This window comes from Ranitomeya imitator, chromosome 4 (genome assembly GCF_032444005.1).
Source record: "Ranitomeya imitator isolate aRanImi1 chromosome 4, aRanImi1.pri, whole genome shotgun sequence".
Classification (NCBI taxonomy): Eukaryota; Metazoa; Chordata; class Amphibia; order Anura; family Dendrobatidae; genus Ranitomeya; species Ranitomeya imitator.
The window spans coordinates 328,204,451-328,225,744 of record NC_091285.1 but is presented as its reverse complement, the minus strand read 5'-3'; the positions used below and the strand labels follow the sequence as shown (position 1 = coordinate 328,225,744).

General features: G+C 44.1%; 1 protein-coding gene across 2 annotated transcripts in view; it reads left to right on the top strand.

The window, feature by feature from the left end:
• ZNF800 (zinc finger protein 800) overlaps positions 1–21,294 on the top strand; it is a 103,757-nt gene that overhangs the window by 66,683 nt on the left and 15,780 nt on the right. For both annotated transcript variants that reach the window (XM_069764918.1, XM_069764919.1), the window contains 2 exons: positions 7,393–7,488; positions 18,791–18,934. In XM_069764918.1, coding sequence (XP_069621019.1) covers positions 7,393–7,488; positions 18,791–18,934 — 240 coding nt within the window. The remainder of the gene's footprint in view (positions 1–7,392; positions 7,489–18,790; positions 18,935–21,294) is intronic.

The window sequence follows — 21,294 nt, the reverse complement described above, 5'->3', positions numbered from 1 at the left end:
GCCAAACAAAAAACAAGTGTGGGATTGCACTTTTTTTGCAATTTCACCGTACTTGGAATTTTTTTCCCCGTTTACTAGTAAAAGACATGGTAAAACCAATGGTGTCGTTCAAAAGTACAACTTGTCCGGCAAAAAATAAGCCCTCATATGACCATATTGACGGAAAAATAAAAAAGTTATGGCTCTGGGAAGGAGGGAAGTGAAAAATGAAAAAGCAAAAACGAAAAAGGGCAGCGACTTGAAGGGGTTAATGCAACAATGTCGCGGCGACCAAATAAAGTAATTCTGGCGTTTTGAATTTTTTTCTCGCTACGCTGTTTAGCGATCAGGTTAATGCTTGTTATTTTTGATCGGGCGATTCTGAACGCGGCAATACCAAATATGTGTAGATTTGATTTTTTTTTTATTGTTTTATTTTGGATGGGGCGAAAGGGGGGTGATTTAACCTTTCATATTTTTTTTTTTTTTCATGTTTTTAAAATCTTTTTTTTTTTTTTTTACTTTTGCCATGCTTTAATAGCCTCCATGGGAGGCTAGAAGCTGGCACCACTCGATCGGCTCTGCTACATAGCAGCGATCTGATGTTCGCTGCTATGTAGCAGAAATGCAGGTGTACTGTGAGCGCCGACCACAAGGGGGCGCTCACAGCAGGCTGGCATTAGTAACCATAGAGGTCTCAAGGACCTCTATGGTTACCATCCTGATGCATCGCCGACCCCCGATCATGTGAGGTCATTTCCGGCCGCCCGGCCAGAAGCGCCGGTTAAATGCCGCTGTCTGCGTTTGACAGCGGCAATTAACAGGTTAATAGCGGTTTCACCCGCCGCTATTGCGCGCACATGTCAGCTGTACAAAACAGCTGACATGTCACGACTTTGATGTGGGCTCACTGCCGGAGCCAACATCAAAGGGGGAGACATGACATGCACAGTAATAGTACGGCGCATGTCGTGAAAGGGTTAAGCTAAAAAAACAGAAACAACCCATCCGAGTAATTGCTACAATATTAGGAGTGGCAAAATCTACAGTTTGGTACATCCTGAGAAAGAAAGAAAGCACTGGTGAACTCATCAATGTAAAAAGACCTGGGCGCCCACTGAAGACAACAGCGGTGGATGATCGCAGAATAATCTCCATGGTGAAGAGAAACCCCTTGACAACAGCCAACCAAGTGACCAACACTCTCCAGGAGGTAGGTGTATCAATATCCAAATCTACCATAAAGAGAAGACTGCATGAAAGTAAATACAGAGGGTTCACTGCACGGTGCAAGCCACTCATAAGCATCAAGAATAAAAAGGCTAGACTGGACTTTGCTAAAAAAAAACATCTAAGAAAGCCAGCACAGTTCTGGAAGAACATTCTTTGGACATATGAAACCAAGATCAACCTCTACCAGAATGATGGAAAGAAAAGTATGGCGAAGGCTTGGTACAGCTCATGATCCAAAGCATACCACATCATCTGTAAAACACGGCGGAGGCAGTGTGATGTCTTGGGCATGCATGGCTGCCAGTGGCACTGGGTCTCTAGTGTTTATTGATGATGTGACACAAGACAGAAGCAGCCAAATGAATTCAGAGGTATTTAGAGCCATACTGTGTGCTCAGATCCAGCCAAATGCAGCCAAACTGATTGGTTGTCGTTTCATACTACACATGGAGAATGACCCAAAACATAGAGCCAAAGCAACCCAGGAGTTTATTAAAGCAAAGAAGTGGAATATTCTTGAATGGCCAAGTCCGTCACCTGGTCTCAACCCAAGTGAGCATGCATTTCACTTGTTAAAGACTAAACTTCAGACAGAAAGGCCCACAAACAAACAGCAACTGAAAACCACCGGACACAAAAGCGCACAGCGAGGTCAAAAATACTCTGTTGTAAAAAAGTCACAGTAAATAAGCAAGTGATAGTCAAAAAATGAAAAAAAATACAGGGTATTTAGTTAATACGTTTTTTTGCAAAAAAATGTATGTTAAGCTGCTTCACCAATCGCCAAGGTATACCCATAATAGAGCAGTCCTATCTAATGTATATAATCCCTATCTGATGTATTTATGTATGATGCCTGTCACGTCCCCGGCGTCCGCTTCCCTGCACTCCTCCTGCATCCTGTGTCAGCGCCGGCCGGCCGTAAAGCAGAGCACAGCGGTGACGTCACCGCTCTGCTTTACGGCCGGCGCTTACACAGGATGCAGGAGGAGTGCAGGGAAGCGGACGCCGGGGACGTGACAGGCACCGGAATGTGAGTATGTGTTTGTTTTTTTTTTTTACATTTACAATGGTAACCAGGGTAAACATCGGGTTACTAAGCACGGCCCTGCGCTTAGTAACCCGATGTTTACCCTGGTTACCCGGGGGCTTCGGCATCGTTGGTCGCTGGAGAGCTGTCTGTGTGACAGCTCTCCAGCGACCACACAAGGACTTTCCGACGATCACGGGCAGGTCGTATAGCTGGTCGTGATCGTTGGAAAGTTGCTGAGTGTGACGGTACCCTAAGGGCAGTGGAGAACAGTGACACACAAGAAGTAAGAAATATCTCTATCTCCAGCAGAACTGCTTATCACTGTTGTTCATAGTTTGATAGACCATATATATTTGAGTAACATTTATAAAATTGATATGAAAGTTCAATTATGAAATAATACATTTTTTTAAAAGCTGGAGTCGGAGTCGATACATTTCTACCGACTGACTCCAACCAAAACTGACTCCACGACTCCGACTCCACAGTCCTGGACCTAACTGTATCCTTTTTGTCTATTGAATTTCCTTTTTGTGTGTTGATGGGATGACAGAGAATAACTTAAAGGTAAACTGTCATGTCCCAGAATGCCTTAAACCTGCAGATATTGGGTTGGCGTTCAAAAACTGCCTGATTGCTACTCTTAGCCTTGCAGGAATTGGTGAGTGGCTGCTGTAACCACACCCCAGAATTAACTTAACCCCTTTCTGCCATTGGACGTACTATCCCGTCCATGTGACCTGGGACTTAATTCCCATGGACGGGATAGTACGTCATAGGCGATGAGCCACACTCATGGGAGGAGCGCGGCCGGGTATCAGCTGATTATCACGGACTGCTCCCGATTAACCTCCAGAACACTGATCAAATATGATCGTAGCGTTTTGGTGGCATAGGGAAGCATCGTGCAGTGAGGGGGCTCCCTGCGTGCTTCCCTGAGACCCTCAGAACAACGCGATGTGATGGCGTTGTTCCGAGCGTCTCCTCCCTGCAGGCTCCGGATCCAAGATGGCCGCGGGGGTCCTTCCGGGTCCTGCAGATTGCTTGCTTGCGATCACCTGCTGAGAGCAGGTGCCGGCAGGCCTCCAGCACTGCATGTCAGATCGCTGATCTGACACAGTGCTGTGCAAAGTGTCAGATCAGCGATCTGACACTACATAGTGATGTCCCACCCTGGGACAAAGTAACAAAGTAAAAAAAAAAAAAATTACATTGTGTAAAAATATTTTTTTTAAAAACCTAAATAAAGAAAAAAAAATATTGTTCCAATAAATAAATTTCTTTATGTAAATAAAAAAGTAAATAAAGTGCACATATTTATTATCGCCGAGTCCGTAACGACCCAACCTATAACACTGTCCCACTAGTTAACCCCTTCAGTGAACACCGCAAAAAAAAATAAAAAAGAGGCAAAAAACAATGCCTTATCATACCGCCGAACAAAAAGTGGAATAACACGCAATCGAAAAGATGGATATAAATAAACATGGTACCGCTGAAAACGTCATCTTGTCCCACAAAAAACGAGCCGTCATACGGCATCATGAGCAAAAAAACCAAACTTATAAAGAATAAAGCGATGCAAAAATTATTTTTTTATATAAAAGTTTTTATTGTATAAAAGCACCAAAACATAAAAAAGATATAAATGAGGTATTGCTGTAATCGTACTGACCCGAAGTATAAAACTGCTTTATCAATTTTACCAAACGTGGATCGGTATAAACCCCCCAAAAAGAAATTCATGAATTGCTGGTTTTTGTTCATTCTGCCTAACAAAAATTGGAATAAAAAGCGATCAAAAAATGTCATGTGCCTGAAAATGGTACCAATAAAAACGTCAACCCGTCCCGCAAAAAAACAAGACCTCACATGACTGTGGACCAAAATATGGAAAAATTATAGCTCTCAAAATGTGGTGACAAAAACTTTTTTGCAAATATAAGCGTCTTTTAGTGTGTGACAGCTGCTAAACATGAAAACCCGCTATAAATAGTAAATCAAACCCCACTTTATCACCGCCTTAGTTGGAGAAAAATAATAAAATAAAATGTATCTATTTCCATTTTCCAATTAGGGTTAGGTTTGGGGCTAAAGTTAGGGTTGGGACCAGAGTTGGGGTTTGGGTTTGGATTATGTTTACGGTTGGGTTAGGGGTGTGTCAGGGTTAGGATTATGGTTAGGGTTGGGGTTAGGGGTGTGTTTGGGTTAGGGGTGTGGTTAGTTAAGTTTAGGGGTGTGTTGGGGTTAGGGGTGTGGTTAGAGTTGGAGTTAGAATTGAAGGGTTGCCACTGTTTAGGCACATCAGGGGCTCTGCAAACACAACACGAGGCCCGCAGAACATTTAATCAAAGTCTGCATTCCAAAACGCCACTTCCCTTCCGAGCACCAACGTGTGCTGAAACAGTAGTTTACCCCCACATATGGGGTATCAGCGCACTCATGACAAATTGCACAACAACTTTTGGGGTCCACTTTCTCCTGTTACTCTCAGGAAAATAAATTAGGGGCAAAAAGAACATTTTTGTGAAAAAAAAAAATGATTTTTTATTTTTACGGCTCTACATTATAAACTTCATTGAAGCACTGTTTAGGCACATCGGGGCTCTCCAAACGCCACATGGCGTCCTATCTCAATTCCAGCCAATTTTGCATTGAAAAGTCAAATGGCACTCCTTCCCTTCCGAGCTCTGCCATGGGCCCAAACAGTGGTTTACCCCCACATATGGGGTATCGGCGTACTCGAGACAAATTGTACAACAACATTTGGGGTCCAATTTTTCCTATTACCCTTGGTAAAATAAAACAGATTGGATCTGAAGTAATTTTTTTGTGAAAAAGTAAAAATGTTAAAAATTCCTGTGAAGCACCTGAAGGGTTAATAAACCTCTTAAATGTGGTTTTGAGCACCTTGAGAGGTGCAGTTTTTAGAATGGTGTCACTTTTGGTATTTTCTATCACATAGACCCCTCAAAGTGACTTCAAATGTGATGTGGTCCCTAGAAAAAAAAATGGTGTTGTAAAAATGAGAAATCGCTGGTCAACTTTTAACCCTTATAACTCCATAACAAAAAAAATTGTGGTTCCAAAATTGTGCTGATGTAATGTAAAACTCTAGCTTAAGTAATTTTGCAGATAATAGCAAAAAATTAAGCATGGGGGCCTAAAAGGCTCCCCAATATGCATGCTAGGGTTAAGGGCATGAAAATTAAAAGTTGGAAAATTTCAAAGTTTTCGCCAAATTTCTGGGTTTTTTTTCACATATAAACACAAGTAATATCAAATAAGTTTTACCACTGTCATGAAGTACAATATGTCCCAAGAAAACAGTGTCAGAATCACTGGGATCAGTTGAAGCTTTCCAGAGTTATAACCTCATAAAGGGACAGTGGTCAGAATTGTAAAAATTAGACTGGTCATTAACATGCAAACCACCCTTGGGGGTTAAGGGGTTAAAGTCCATACATCAGTGCAGTGCCAGCTATCAGTCAGTGCCAGGGCCAAGACTGACAGTGGTGACTGAAGCTGCTTTTCTATGACTGAAAGCCAGATGCTGCCAGGAGGAATAAAGTTAATTTCCAATAGGTAGTCGGGTTTTCAATGGGCAGCTTTAAAATGCTATTAGCCTGAGGGTTACCCCCTTACCTGCAGGTTGATAACGTCTAGGACTATCATGTTCCAAATGTTAAGTCTGCTTTTCCCTCAAGAAAGTGATAATAGGAACCTAAGGAGTGGTCACCACAATTCAACTTGTAAGATGGACACTAAGCGAGAACTCCACTGACTCAGTTGCTTGTCCACTTTTAATTTAATAGCCCTCTATGCTCATTGCCAATGATTGCTGACTACTAGTGATGAGCGAATATACTCTTTACTCGAGTTTTCCCGAGCACGCTCAGGTGACCTCCCGAGTATTTGACTTCTCGGAGATTTAGTTTGCATTAAGGCAGCTGAATGATTTACAGCTACTAGCCTACTTGATTAAATGTGGGGATTCGCTAGCAACCAGGCAACCCCCACATGTACTTGTTAGGTGTCGAGTTCCCGCCGCTACACAGGGGGAATCTCGAACCATGTCTGCTGCGGTCTCCCATTCTCCTCCAGCCGCACTGGAGCATGCTCAGCGGAGACATCGGTCACAGTGTCTGGCTCAGCCTGATACTGTGCGGATGGTTACTGCTGCCTTTCCAGGCTCTGCTTCTGTAGCCAGCACAGGTCAGCGGCGAGCAGGCTTTTCTGGGACTAAGTCCTGCCTTTCACACACTAAGCATGCCCACGGGAGGACCTCTCATTGGAGGTCGGGGGTCACATGCTCAGGCCCTGTAGCAGCTCCTTTTGGTCCACCAGGAAGGTCCTGAAGAGCTGCAACTGTAAAAGGTTCTCACGGCCATGCGCTAGTATCAAATATGTTTGGCTAATGCCAGTGGATACTCTACCTGTACACTCAGGCAGGCAGCTTGTGTCAGTGGGGACAATTAGTCGTTGGCTTTGCATCTGGTCTCAGAGCAAGCGCAACCCTAGTTAGGGTAATAGTTTTGTGTACAGCGCGTCTCTGTGAGGTAACAGAGATCGCTTCCAGTTCACACGGGGTGAAGCTTAACCCACGTGTGAGCTTATAGTCTATCCGCCATTACTTTGCAGCAGGTGTCCCTGCACGGTGGACCTCAGGCTGCGAACGCACCTTGTAGCTACCTATATATACACTCGGTGCGTTCCGCTAGCCCTAACACTTATGCTGGCTATCAGATGTAAATCATTCAGCTGCGGCAAGAAAAACTAAATCTCCGAGCACTAAAAAAATACTCGGAGGACACCCGAGCATGCTCAAGAAATCTCGAGTAACGACTATATTCGCTCATCACTACTGTTTTATCTGCAACCAACATTAAAGAGGGGGCAGGAGCATCAAGCTCAGAAAAATAGGCGACTCAGTCCTCTTCATGTATTGTTAGCAATTGTGAAACACCACAATATTTTGATTTCTTTGGTCCAGATGGCCTGTTCTTAATATAAGCGATCTCATAATGGGCAATCTTATGATGTCTAAAAATATTTTCTTTTGCTAAAAATGGCATAAAACTCATCAGCAAACATCTGAAAATCAAGAATTAAAAAATGTATTTCACTGACTCACTTCTGTATTACAGAAAAAGTTGTGGAGCCTGGAGATCCACCTTTATTGCAACAGCCTGTTCAGACTTCAAAATCTGGCATTTTACAAATTATTGAATGTTTCAGATCAGGTATGTTTCCATCTTTACCTAATTATTTTATTATGTAGCTACATTGTTTCATTATCAATAAAAAAAAATTGTACTTATATTTTATTAAGTCAGTAAAGTAGTTTGAGATTATTATTATCTACTATATAATTGTCTAAGGGTCACTTCAGTCTTTCTGTCTGTCCTGTCTGTCTGTCACGGATATTCATTGGTCGCGGTCTCTGTCTGTCATGGAAATCCAAGTCGCTGATTGGTCGCGGCAAAACAGCCACGACCAATCAGCGACGGGCACAGTCCGGAAGGAAATGGCCGCTCCTTACTCCCCGCAGTCAGTGCCCGGCGCCCGCATACTCCCCTCCAGTCACCGCTCACACAGGGTTAATCCCTTCCCGACCTGTGACACAGTGTATGCGTCATGAAAGTCGGTGCCAATCCGACCTGTGACGCATATGCTGTGTCACAGAATGATCGCGTCCCTGCAGATCGGGTGAAAGGGTTAACTCCAATTTCACCAGACCTACAGGGACAGGGGGAGTGGTAGCACCCCCCTTCAACGCCCCCCCCCCCCCCCCGTGGCTACGATCGCTCTGATTGGCAGTTTCACTTTCAACAGCCAATCAGAGCGATTTGTAATATTTCACCTATTAAAACTGGTGAAATATTACATTCCAGCCATGGCCGATGCTGCAATATCATCGGCCATGGCTGGAAACACTGGTCTGCCAGTGAGGGGTTTCCACTGTTTAGGCACATCAGGGGTCTCCAAACGCAACATGGCGCCACCATTGATTCCAGCCAATCTTGTATTCAAAAAGTCAAATGGTGCTCCCTCACTTCCGAGCCCCGACGTGTGCCCAAACAGTGGTTTACCCCCACATATGGGGTACCAGCATACTCAGGACAAACTGCGCAACAATTACTGGGGTCCAATTTCTCCTGTTACCCTTGTGAAAATAAAAAATTGCTTGCTAAAACATCATTTTTGAGGAAAGAAAAATGATTTTTTATTTTCACGGCTCTGCGTTGTATACGTCTGTGAAGCACTTGGGGGTTCAAAGCGCTCACCATATATCTAGATAAGTTCCTTGGGGGGTCCAGTTTCCAAAATGGGGTCACTTGTGGGGGGTTTCTACTGTTTAGCCACATCAGGGGCTCTGCAAACGCAACGTGACGTCCGAAGAGCATTCCATCAAAGTCTGCATTTCAAAACGTCACTACTTCACTTCCGAGCCCCGGCATGTGTCCAAACAGTGGTTTACCCCCACATATGGGGCATCAGCGTACTCAGGAGAAACTGGACAACAACTTTTGGGGTCAAATTTCTCCTGATACCCTTGGGAAAATAAAAAATTGCGGGCTAAAAAAATCATTTTTGGGAAAAAAATTTTTTTTATTTTCATGGCTCTGCGTTATAAACTTCTGTGAAGCACTTGGGGGTTCAAAGTTCTCACCACACATCTAGATTAGTTCCTTTGGGGGTCTAGTTTCCAAAATGGGGTCATGTGTGGGGGGATCTCCAATGTTTAGGCACACAGGGGCTCTCCAAACGTGACATGGTGTCCGCTAATGATTGGAGCTAATTTTTCATTTAAAAAGCCAAATGGCGTGCCTTCCCTTCCGAGCCCTGCCGTGCGCCCAAATAGTGGTTTACCCCCACATATGGGGTATCAGCGTACTCAGGACAAACTGGACAACAACATTTGGGATCCAATTTCTCCTATTACCCTTGGCAAAATAGGAAATTCCAGGCTAAAAAAATCATTTTTGAGGAAAGAAATTTTTTTTATTTTCATTGCTCTGCGTTATAAACTTCTGTGAAGCACCTGGGGGTTTAAAGTGCTCAATATGCATCTAGATAAGTTCCTTGGGTGGTCTAGTTTCCAAAATGGGGTCACTTGTGGGGGAGCTCCAATGTTTAGGCACACGGGCTCTCCAAACGCGACATGGTGTCCGCTAACAATTGGAGCTAATTTTCCATTCAAAAAGTCAAATGGCGCGCCTTCCCTTCCGAGCCCTGCCGTGTGCCCAAATAGTGGTTTACCCCCACATATGAGGTATCGGCGTACTCAGGAGAAATTGCCCAACAAATTTTAGGATCCATTTTATCCTATTGCCCATGTGAAAATGAAAAAATTGAGGCGAAAATAAATTTTTTGTGAAAAAAAAGTACTTTTTCATTTTTACGGATCAATTTGTGAAGCACCTGAGGGTTTTAAGTGCTCACTAGGAATCTAGATAAGTTCCTTGGGGCGTCTAGTTTCCAAAATGGGGTCACTTGTGGGGGAGCTCCAATTTTTAGGCACACGGCGGCTCTCCAAATGTGACATGGTGTCCGCTAAAGAGTGGAGCCTATTTTTCATTCAAAAAGTCAAATGGTTCTCCTTCCCTTCCAAGCCCTGCCGTGCGCCCAAACAGTGGTTTACCCCCACATATGAGGTATCGGTGTACTCAGGAAAAATTGGACAACAACTTTCGTTGTTCAGTTACTCCTTTTACCATTGGGAAAATAAAAAAATTGTTACTAAAAGATCATTTTTTGTGACTAAAAAGTTAAATGTTCATTTTTTCCTTCCATGTTGCTTCTGCTGCTGTGAAACACCTGAAGGGTTAATAAACTTCTTGAATGTGGGTTATGTGCACCTTGAGGGGTGCAGTTTTTAGAATGGTGTAACTTTTGGGTATTTTCAGCCATATAGACCCCTCAAACTGACTTCAAATGTGAGGTGGGCCCTAAAAAAAATGGTTTTGTAAATTTCGTTGTAAAAATGAAAAATCGCTGGCCAAATTTTAACCCTTATAACTTCCTAGCAAAAAAACAATTTTGTTTCCAAAATTGTGCTGATGTAAAGTAGACATGTGGGAAATGTTATTTATTAACTATTTTGTGTCACATAACTCTATGGTTTAACAGAATAAAAATTCAAAATGTGAAAATTGCGAAATTTTCAAAATTTTCGCCAAATTTCCGTTTTTATCACAAATAAACGCAGAATTTATTGACCTAAGTTTACCACTAACATGAAGCCCAATATGTCACGAAAAAACAATCTCAGAACCGCTAGGATCCGTTGAAGTGTTCCTGAGTTATTACCTCATAAAGGGACACTGGTCAGAATTGCAAAAAACGGCCAGGTCATTAAGGTCAAAATAGGCTGGGTCATGAAGGGGTTAATGCCGGCGGTAACAGACCACGTTATGCCGCGGGTAACTCACTCCGTAACCGCTGCTCTTAACCCTGTGTGTCCCCAACTTTTTACTATTGATGCTGCCTATGCGGCATCAATAGTAAAAAAATGTAATGTTAAAAATAATTAAAAAAAAACAAAAAACCTGCTATTCTCACCCTCCGTTGTCCGCCGAGCCCCTCACGCCTGCCACCATCTTCCGTTCCCGGCGATGCATTGCGAAATTACCCAGAAGACTTAGCGGTCTCGCGAGGTAGTGAGTTACCCGCGGCATAATGCGGTCTGTTACCGTTGGCATTAACCCTGTGTGAGCGGTGACTGCGGGGAGTATGGAGCGGGCGCCGGGCACTGACTGCAGGGGAGTAGGGAGGGACTAATCGGACTGTGGCCGTCGCTGATTGGTCGTGGCAGCCATGACAGGCAGCTGGGGAGACCAATCAGCGACTTGCATTTCCATGACACAGAGGCCGCGACCAATGAATATCCATGACAGACTGACAGAGACAGACGGAAGTGACCCTTAGATAATTATATAGTAGATAGAGCTCTGTTTAAAACTATTAAACAACCATTAAACTTGTTTTATTCTAAAATTAACAAGTTTTAAGAGGATCTGTCAACAGGTCAAAAATGTCCAGTTTCACAGTAGTCATAGTAAAGGTCAAATGTTACATTAAAGGAAAAATAACTAGGGAACAGAAAACTGATATTCCGTTTACCTATCTGGCAGCGGAGGTTGGCACCCTATGGGGAAGAGAATTGTTGCCCCCGCTCCACATAGACTGAACCTGTCTGACCCTGAAGGAGATCCCTCACCAATCCATCACCAACACCCAGAAAGTGCTCTAGTGCTTATTGATTTATGAACCTGATATGAGGTTTAATGAGTGGGTGCTGAATTTATACACAAGTTTTAAAGTGCTCACTACCTGGTAGGAACTTTTTAAGAGAATGTGCCTGGCCTATGACTACTGTGTATCTACGTCTGATCCACTCGCAGACTTGCTTTTATATATTTTTGAGCTTTGTTAGAGGAATACTTGAATAAAAGCTATTTTTCAGGTCTGCTTTATTTAGTTTCTTCACACATACAGTGGAGGAAATATTTGATCCCTTGCGGATTTTGTGAGTTTGCCCACTGACAAAGACATGAAGAGTCTATAATTTTAAGGGTAGGTTAATTTTAACTTTGAGAGAATATCAAAAATAAATCCAGAAAATCACTTTGTATAAATTATGTACATTTATTTGCATTTTGTTGTGAGAAATAAGTATTTGATCCCTCTGGCAAACAAAACTTAATACTTAGTGCCAAAACCCTTGTAGGCAAGCACAGCAGTTAGACTTTTTTTGTAGTTGATGATGAGGTTTGCGCACGTCAAGAGGAAGTTTGGCCTACTCTTTGCAGATCATCTCTAAATCATTAAGATTTTGAGGCTGTCGCTTGGCGGAGCTTCAACTTCCTCCATAAGGTTTCTATGGGATTAAGGTCTCGAGACTGGCTAGGCCACTCCATGACCTTAATGTGCTTCTTTTTAAGCCACTCCTTTGTTGCCTTGGCTGTATGTTTTTGGTCATTGTCTTGCTGGAAGACCCAGCCGCGACTCATTTTTAATGTCCTGACGGAGGTTGTCAATCAGGATTTTACGGTACATGGCTCCATCCATTCTCCCATTGATGCGGTGATGTAGTCCTGTGCCCTTAGCAGAGAAACACCCCCAAAACATAATGTTTCCACCTCCATGCTTGACAGTGGGATGGTGTTCTTTGGGTCACAGGCAGCATTTCTCTTCCTCCAAACACGGCAAGATGAGTTTAAGGCCAAATACCTCAATTTTCCAGGACGTCCCTCCTGACAGCACCCTGGAGGACGTCCTCCTCCCCCTTTGCTGGGACAGGAAACACACGAGAGTTCAAAAGGGCATGTCCCACCCCCAATCCTCAGTGTTTTTCCTGTCCCTGCAAGGGACGCACGAGAGAAGCTGTGCTGGCTTACCGGAGCTCAGGGGGATCGTGCGGCTCGTCCAATACCCTTCCCCCTGTCAAGAGGCTCAGGGCAGAAACCCTCCAGCGGGGGGGCCCTCTGCTCCAAAGAACAGGAAGGTCGAGTTCCTGTTGCGGCCGCTCCTCCCGGGGGGAGGCTCTCGGCCACGACGCGGTTCCATGTGGTGCAGCATCCAGAGCGTTGCGGCGTCTGGCAGAGCGTCTTCTGACGGAAGTTCCGGGGAACCGCGTCACTTCCGGTTTTCGCGGCATCTTCCGGTGACAAGGTAAAAGTGCGGGGAGAGTGTGTGCGCTCCAGCGTGGGACGCACAAGCAGCCGAATCGCTCCTAATCCAGCGTGGACGCTGCGGGGACCTGCTGAGAATCGTCATGGAAGGCACACCAACGGAGGAAGGGGTGAGTGCGCAGTGCGCTGTCCCCCTATCCACGCACACATATTCAGGCACCCCATTACTTCTCCCTGTCTTATATCGTTTAAGGATAAGGGAACCCCCGCTGGCCCCCCTCCTCAAGTTAAGAAGTCCGGCAAATAATCTGGGAAAACATATAGATGCCCTATATGCAACATAAAGCTCCCGGACACTCATGCAAAGACCTTGTGTGCAGATTGCACTTCCAAGGTTATGAGGGACGAACAGCCGACACTTCTATCAGAAATGAGGTCCCTAATACGGGAAGAAGTACAGGCTTCTTTGTCCAGTATTGTGGAGAGGTCCAGCCCAGTTCCCAGCCGTAAGAGAGCCAGACGGGAACGAGACATAAAAGAGCCAGAATATAGCTCGGAGGACCTGTCCGCCTCCGATAACTTCTCCTCAGAAGAGGAAGGGGAACTTCCTTCAGGGAGTCAGGACCACCAGAGAAAATACCTCTTCCAGGCTGAGGATACAAATGAACTTGTGCAGGCGGTGCGGACCACGATGCAGATTGAGGAGACATCCAAACCTCAATCCAGGCAGGATCTGATGTTTGGTGGACTTATGTCACGTAAACAAACGGTCTTCCCAGTAAGCGACCATATCAAGGCCATGATACTGGAGGAGTGGAAGGAGGCAGAACGCCGGCTGGTTTTAACTAAGGACTTCAAAGCTCGCTTACCCTTCGAGCCAGAAGAAGTCAAACTTTGGGAAGAGATCCCCAAAGTGGATGTTCCTGTGGCAAAGGTTGCAAAAAAGACAGCCATTCCATTTGAGGACTCTTCAAATCTGCGGGATCCTATGGATCGGAAGGCCGACATACTGCTTAAAAGGGCTTGGGAATCTTCTGCAGCCTTAATTAAAACCAACATAGCAGCTACCTCGGTAGCCCGGTCTATGTACCTTTGGATGGGTCAATTGGAGGAACACCTTTCCAATAAGACCCCCAGGGCTGATATATTAAGCTCCCTTCCTATAATGAAATCTACTACGGCCTTCCTATCTGACATGACGGCTGAATCTGTCAGGTTTTCAGCTAGGAATGGTTCCCTATCCAATGCGGCTAGAAGGGCAGTATGGCTAAGATCCTGGTCGGGGGATAATGCCTCAAAAACCAAATTATGTTCTATTCCTTTCTCGGGGGCAAGAGTTTTCGGGCCTTCTCTAGATACCATCCTAGAGTCAGCCTCTGATAAGAAGAAAGGTTTTCCAGAGGACAAACCAAAAAAGGGCCAGTCCTTTCGGAGAGGTTTTCCCTTCAGGAGACAGTCCAATTACAGAGGAGGTAGATCCAACAGAGGATTCAGTAGAGGTTCCCATAACCAGGGCAATAGAAGCAGGAGTTTCTTCTTTAGCCCATCTTCAAAACCTAAGACACAATGACGCCACACTTATAGGCGGAAGGCTCCGCCACTTTGCGGAGAATTGGGCCCGAGTCACCCAGAATCAATGGGTTCTTCGGACCGTGTCAGAAGGTTACAGCATCGAGCTTTCCTCCCCTCCTCCGGACAGATACATCGTACCTACGATGGTCTTGCAAAACTCTCCCATGATGTTAGATCTAGAGGACATGCTTTCCTCAGGGGTCATAATCCCAGTACCATCTCTAGATATAGGTCGGGGTCACTACTCTTCCCTATTTTCTATAATGAAGCCCTCCGGCGACTCGCGCACAATAATAAACTTGAAACCTCTAAATGCCTGGGTCAGGTACAAGAGGTTTCGCATGGAGTCCATTCGCTCTGCAATCCTCTTAATAGATCGGGACGCTGTGATGTGCACTCTCGACCTCAAGAGTGCCTATTATCAGGTCCCTGTTCACCCATCATCTCAGAAACTTCTGAGGTTTGCGGTGGCGCTGCCGTCTGGGACCTGTCACTACCAGTTCCAATGTCTTCCGTTTGGACTTGCCTCGGCACCTCGGGTGTTTACAAAGCTGGTGTCAGAAATTGTCGCCTTCCTGAGAAACCAGGGGATCAAGATAGTTCCATATCTAGACGATTTTCTCCTGATCGCAAGTACACCAGAGATTCTGTCAGATCACAGGACCCGAACGGTGTCACTGATGGAGCGATTAGGATGGATCATAAACTGGCAGAAATCCGACCTGAATCCGGAGTGCAAAAAGACCTTCCTGGGAGTATGTCTGGATTCGAGAAACAGGATATCCCGGCTACCCGAGAACAAGTTGGAGGCGATCCAGATACAGATCAGGCGTCTATTAGAATGCAGAGCATCAATAAGAACGGCCATGAAGGTACTAGGTCTGATGACGGCCTGCATACCGTGTGTAAGATGGGCTCAGTTCCATTCAAAACCTCTGCAAAGGTTAATCCTTTCCAAGTGGGACCGTCGTCAGTCTTCTCTGGACAGTTCTTTAAGGCTGACATATCCAGTAAGAAGATCTCTACTCTGGTGGAATCAACCAGAGAAGCTAAGAGTCGGGGTGTTATGGTCTACCAGTCCCTATGTAGTGGTAACTACAGACGCCAGTGCCTGGGGCTGGGGAGCCCACCTGAAGGGCAGGATCCTACAAGGGAGGTGGCCAGCAGACGTCGTTCACAACTCCTCCAACTTCAAAGAGTTGTATGCTGTCTGGGAGGCGTTAAGAAGGAACCAACACACCCTCAGAAATTGTCATGTCAGGATACTATCAGACAACGTTACAACGGTGTCGTTCCTGAAGCATCAGGGAGGCTCAAGACACTATCCCCTTCAGGAGCTGGCGGGAAGAATATTCCGCTGGGCAGAAGATTCGGTCCTATCCATCTCGGCAGTCCACTTAGAAGGCTCGCAAAATACCATAGCGGATTATCTGAGCAGGAGACGGGTGTTTGCAACAGAGTGGGAACTCAATCAGGAGGTCTTCCAGGATCTTTGTCTTCACTGGGGAACTCCCAGTATAGACCTATTTGCAAACAGGAGAAACTCAAAGGTCTCAAAATTCTTCTCGCTGAACCCTCAAGATCTCCCAGAAGGGATAGATGCTCTGAGCCAGGAGTGGACAGAACCTCTCTCTTATGCATTCCCGCCTATAGCACTGATTCCAGCCGTTCTCAGGAAAATCAAGGAGGATCAGGCTCGAGTCATATTGATTGTACCGTTTTGGCCGAGAAGGAGCTGGTTCTCTCTCTTGCTGGATCTGGCAGTAGAGAACCCAGTAGAGCTTCCTCTCAGAGCAGATGTAATCCATCAGGGTCCGGTGTACCACCCAAGTCCAGAGAATCTCCATCTCTCTGCACGGATCCTGAAAGGAACATCCTGAAGGCAAGAGGGCTATCCGATCAGGTGATCTCTACTATAAAGTCCAGCAGAAAGCCAGTCACATCGGCAATTTATTTGAAGATCTGGAGACGTTTCTGTCTGGAGGGTGGCAGGTCTGAGGTTACGGCAGGCGCCTCCGACTTACCCAGAATTTTAGACTTCCTGCAGGCTGGGTTTGACAAAGGTCTCAAACCAAGCTCTCTGAAAGTGCAGATCTCGGCACTTAGCTCTTTTCTTGACTACCCCCTAGCATCTCACCCGTGGATAGTTAGGTTTATCAGAGCCACCCAGAGGTTGCGCCCTACCATTAGACAAATCTCGCCATCCTGGGACCTAAATCTGGTCCTCAGATTCCTCTGTAAAGATGTTTACGCCCCGGCCGATAATATGCCCATTTCAGTACTCACTCGTGAAACAGCATTCTTAGTGGCAATTACTACGGCTAAGAGAGTGGGGGAAATCCAAGCCCTATGTACTAGGGACCCTTACCTTCAGATTAGAGAAGATAGTCTAGTCCTTAGATTGGATCCCTCCTTTATTCCAAAGGTGGGGTCAGTAAAAAACAGAAATCAGGAGATCGTGTTACCATCCTTCTGTAATAATCCGGCTAATGAGAAAGAAAGAGCCCTTCATTCCCTCGACGTCAGGCAGGCGGTTCTAGACTACTTAGCAGCCACCAACTCGTGGCGTATTGACCCGAATTTTTTTATTTTGTTTGGAGGGAAGAATAAGGGAAAGAAGGCTTCTAAAGCTTCTATTGCTCGTTGGATCACTTCGGTGATCTCTGAGGCTTATCAGTCTGAAGGGCTTCCTTCTCCAAGGGGTCTTCACGCACATTCTACTCGAGGGATAGCTACTTCGTGGGCTGAGAGAGCAGGTGCATCTCTTGAGCAGATCTGTAAGGCAGCCACTTGGGCTAGTGCTAATACATTTTGTAGACACTATAAACTTGATGTTCTGTCTAGTCAACATACGGCATTTGGGAGAAAGGTTCTCCAGGCGGTAATCCCACCCTAAGGAGGTGCTTTGGTACTCTCCAGGGTGCTGTCAGGAGGGACGTCCTGGAAAATAGGTATTAAGCTTACCGTTAATTATGTTTCCAGGAGTCCATACTGACAGCACTGGTAGTTCCCTCCCTGTAGTACTGATATCCTCTATGTAAGACGCCTGACATAAGATGTATTATGTTCTGGTATAAAATGTATTGCATGTTATATTTGACATATGAGTAAATATGTTTATGACAAATTAATGTATATATTGTTTCTATTAAAAAGTCTTTTCTGCATGTCCATGAGGTGGTTCTTGTTACAACACTGAGGATTGGGGGTGGGACATGCCCTTTTGAACTCTCGTGTGTTTCCTGTCCCAGCAAAGGGGGAGGAGGACGTCCTCCAGGGTGCTGTCAGTATGGACTCCTGGAAACATAATTAACGGTAAGCTTAATACCTATTTTTGTCATCTGACCACAGTACCTTCTCCCAATCACTTACAGAGTCATCCAGGTGTTCACTGGCAAACTTCAGACATGCCTGCACATGTGCCTTCTTGAGCAGGGGGACCTTGCCGGCACTGCAGGATTTTAAACCTTTACGGCGTAATGTGTTACCAATGGTTTTCCTGGTGACTGTTGTCCTAGTGCCTTGAGATTATTACCAAGTTCCCGTTGTATAGTTTTAGGCTGATCTCTCACCTTCCTCATGATCAAGGATACCCCACGAGGTGATATTTTGCATGGTGCCCCAGGTCGATGTCAGTTCAGTCATTTTGTATTCTTCCATTTTCTTCCATTTCTTCCATTTTCTTACTATTGCACCAACAGTTGTCTCCTTCTCACCCAGCGTCTTATGGTTTTATAGCCCATTCCAGCTTTGTGCAGGTCTATGATCTTGTCCCTGACATACGTATAACGCTCTTTGGTCTTGACCATATTGTAGAGGTTAGAGTCTGACAGACTGAGTTTGTGGACAGGAGTCTTTTATAAAGGTGACTATGTAAGACAGCTGTCTTTAGTGCAGCTAGCGAGTTGATTAGGAGCATGGATGGTAGGGGATCAAATTTCTAACCTACCCTTAAAATTATAGACTGTTCATGTCTTTATCAGTGGGAAAACTTAAAATGTCAGCAAGGGATCAAAGGACGTGACCTGTTTTACCCGCTTTGGTTTATTGTCCAGTTTCTCCTATTTTATTCTGCTTCCCTGATGATGCCGTTGTACTGTTTATACAGTAGCAGAGATATGGGCCTTTTTATTTAGTGCTAATTTCTTAGGATGTTACAAGGTGGCCTGTCTTCAGTCTGCTCTACTTAATTATCCTATGAGCAACATCCTTCTGTAAAAAAAAAAAAAAATTAGAACTAAAAAGGTCACGTATCATTGGTACTTTTGCTATAGTTTGTATATACAGTTATAACGAGAAGTTATATTTGCTTTTTTGTTTATTTTTTTTTTCATAGGAACTAAACAACTTAGACTGATGCTCTTACGTGAAGTAGACACTATATTTGAATGTAAATCTTGCCGCAGCCTTTTTAGGGGGTTGCCAAATCTGATCACACACAAGCAGTTTTACTGTGTTTCCAAGCTCTATGTGGATGAAGGTGAGCCTGTTTTTGTAAAAACAATAAAAAAAAATGTTGGATAAGTAACCTTATTCTAAATGTTGTTTGCAATTACAGTTCCGGTTTCTAAAATCACACATGCTGTTTCTCTTACCCTTTTTGAGCCAAACAGAATTGCAGCATCAGTTTTTTTTATTCCTTTTTGGGTCCACTCATGTGATAGTCTAAAATATATTTCAAAAACCTGACCTGCACATCCAAACATAGACTGAGTGTGAACAGGTGCTGAACCCAGAGTCGCCAACTCGTATACACATAAAATTGGCCATTTTTGTGCGCTAAAAGCTCTCATTTTTCATATTTCTAGTGCAGTAATGCAGTTCAAATTTCGTTTTTTCAAGTTTGCATGTTTTGGCGCTGCAGTGTGCTGCCCTATTTATAGTCTAAAATATGTCACCAGCAGCTTGCATTATTCTTATAATCATTCATTATTGCGACATGAAAGGACCTTCAATGTAAAGAACCAAAGAAACATTTTTAATCCTATTCCTGAAGCATTTTAGTTTCAGCCAATATTTTGCAGTTATTGAACCTACAGGAGGTAGGTAATGGAGGTGAGCAACTAACTGTTGCATAAAAAATAATGGGCTGTAGAAAGCTGACTGGGATCTTAGAACTTAACTCCTAGGCCTGGAATTTAACTACTGTGCATACTGGATCATGTTCCAATTGCCCATATCTTATGTACAGTGTGAAATCTCTCATTGCAAGAGAATGACAGTACTGTAGATAGAAAGAGCAGGTGAATTACTGCCTTGCTTATTTTCATGCTGTAATGGAGATTTTGTAGGGTGTAATCAATTGTTCAATATGCATTGAAAATTTCTTCCAACAAAAAAGTAGGAGATAGGTGATCTGGAAGAAACTCATCCCCTTTCTATAGCACTTCGATTATGCAAAGATAAAATTCTTGTACGTTCTCAATAACATTCTAGTTTGGGTATGTTGAAAAGAACTGTTAGGGATAATTATAAACCAAATTTTGTAAACTGCAAAAAAGCCTGAATTAAGCAAGTGGTCTTGTCTCATCCAGAAAGGAGAGGAAGTTGTCACCATAAATTTTTTAAACTATACTCTGTAAACAATTAGCTGTAATGGTAAAATGGAGGGGTAACAACCACTTGGTTAGGCAGGTGGAATATGATAGTGATAAGGTACCAAATATACAGTTAAGTGTTTGCAATAATTTTCTGAAAGAAATTCTAGGGTGCCATTACACATGTCTTGTTATACTCATTTATTCCTTTGTTTGTAATGGAACAACAAAAAAACTGAAAAAAGGAAAATTGGACATAATTTCACATAAAACACCAAAAATGGGTCGGACAAAATTGTGGGCACCTCCAAGTCAATATTTGTTTGCACACCTTTTGGAATAACTGCAGTCAATCACGTCCTATAACCATCAGCAAGCTTCTTGCTCCTCTCAACTGGAATTTTGGGCCACTCTTTTGCAACTGCTCCAGGTGTCTCGTTTGAAAGGTGCCTTCTGCTAACAGCAATTTTAAGATCTGTCCACTGGTGTTCAGTGATCTGGACACATTGTTGTCCATTTTAAAACTCGCCAGCCCTTTGTTTCCCTCCATTTCTGGGTGCTTCTTAAAGTATGTTTGGGGTCATTGTCTTGCTGAAAGACCCATGACCCAGCTTTGACACTTAGCACTACCTTAGGACCCAAAATCTTTTGGTAATCTTCTGAGTTCATGATGCCTTGCACACAGTTAAGGCACCCAGTGCCAGAGGCAGCAAAAGAATCCCAAAACATCTTTGAATCTCAGCTATATTTGACTAAGTACTGTGTTCCTTTCTTTGTAAGATAGTTCTCTGTTTTGCAGGTCAACAAACTAGCTAGATTTATACAATGGGTAGTCAACATATTAGCAAACATCTATTGCTCAATTACGCTATGTCCTTGTCCCCCAAAGATTGGAGACTATAAGCTTCAACAACCAACAACTCTAGAGTCAACACTTAAACAATAACCTATTTCTCCTGGCCTACTGAGAATATACATGTGGATAATTAAGGATTAAATGCTGTGTCGTTACTCCTGGCTTTCTGTAGCACATTCTATTCTAACATGGTGCCCTTCAAAATAAGTGTCATTATAGTGCCAATGAATAAAAATGTCAGCCCCTCGCTGTGCACTTTACACAAAGTCTGTCCTCACACACTGCCTTTTGTGATACATTGCCTCTACACGTCCCCTCCTGTAAAATATTGCCTCCACAAGGTCCCCCTTAGGATCTATAAATGCCACACTGTTCCCCCTCAAAAGGCGATATCTAGGACTTAGTGAAAAACACAAAATGTGCCTAAGCACTAATAGACAGGTAGTT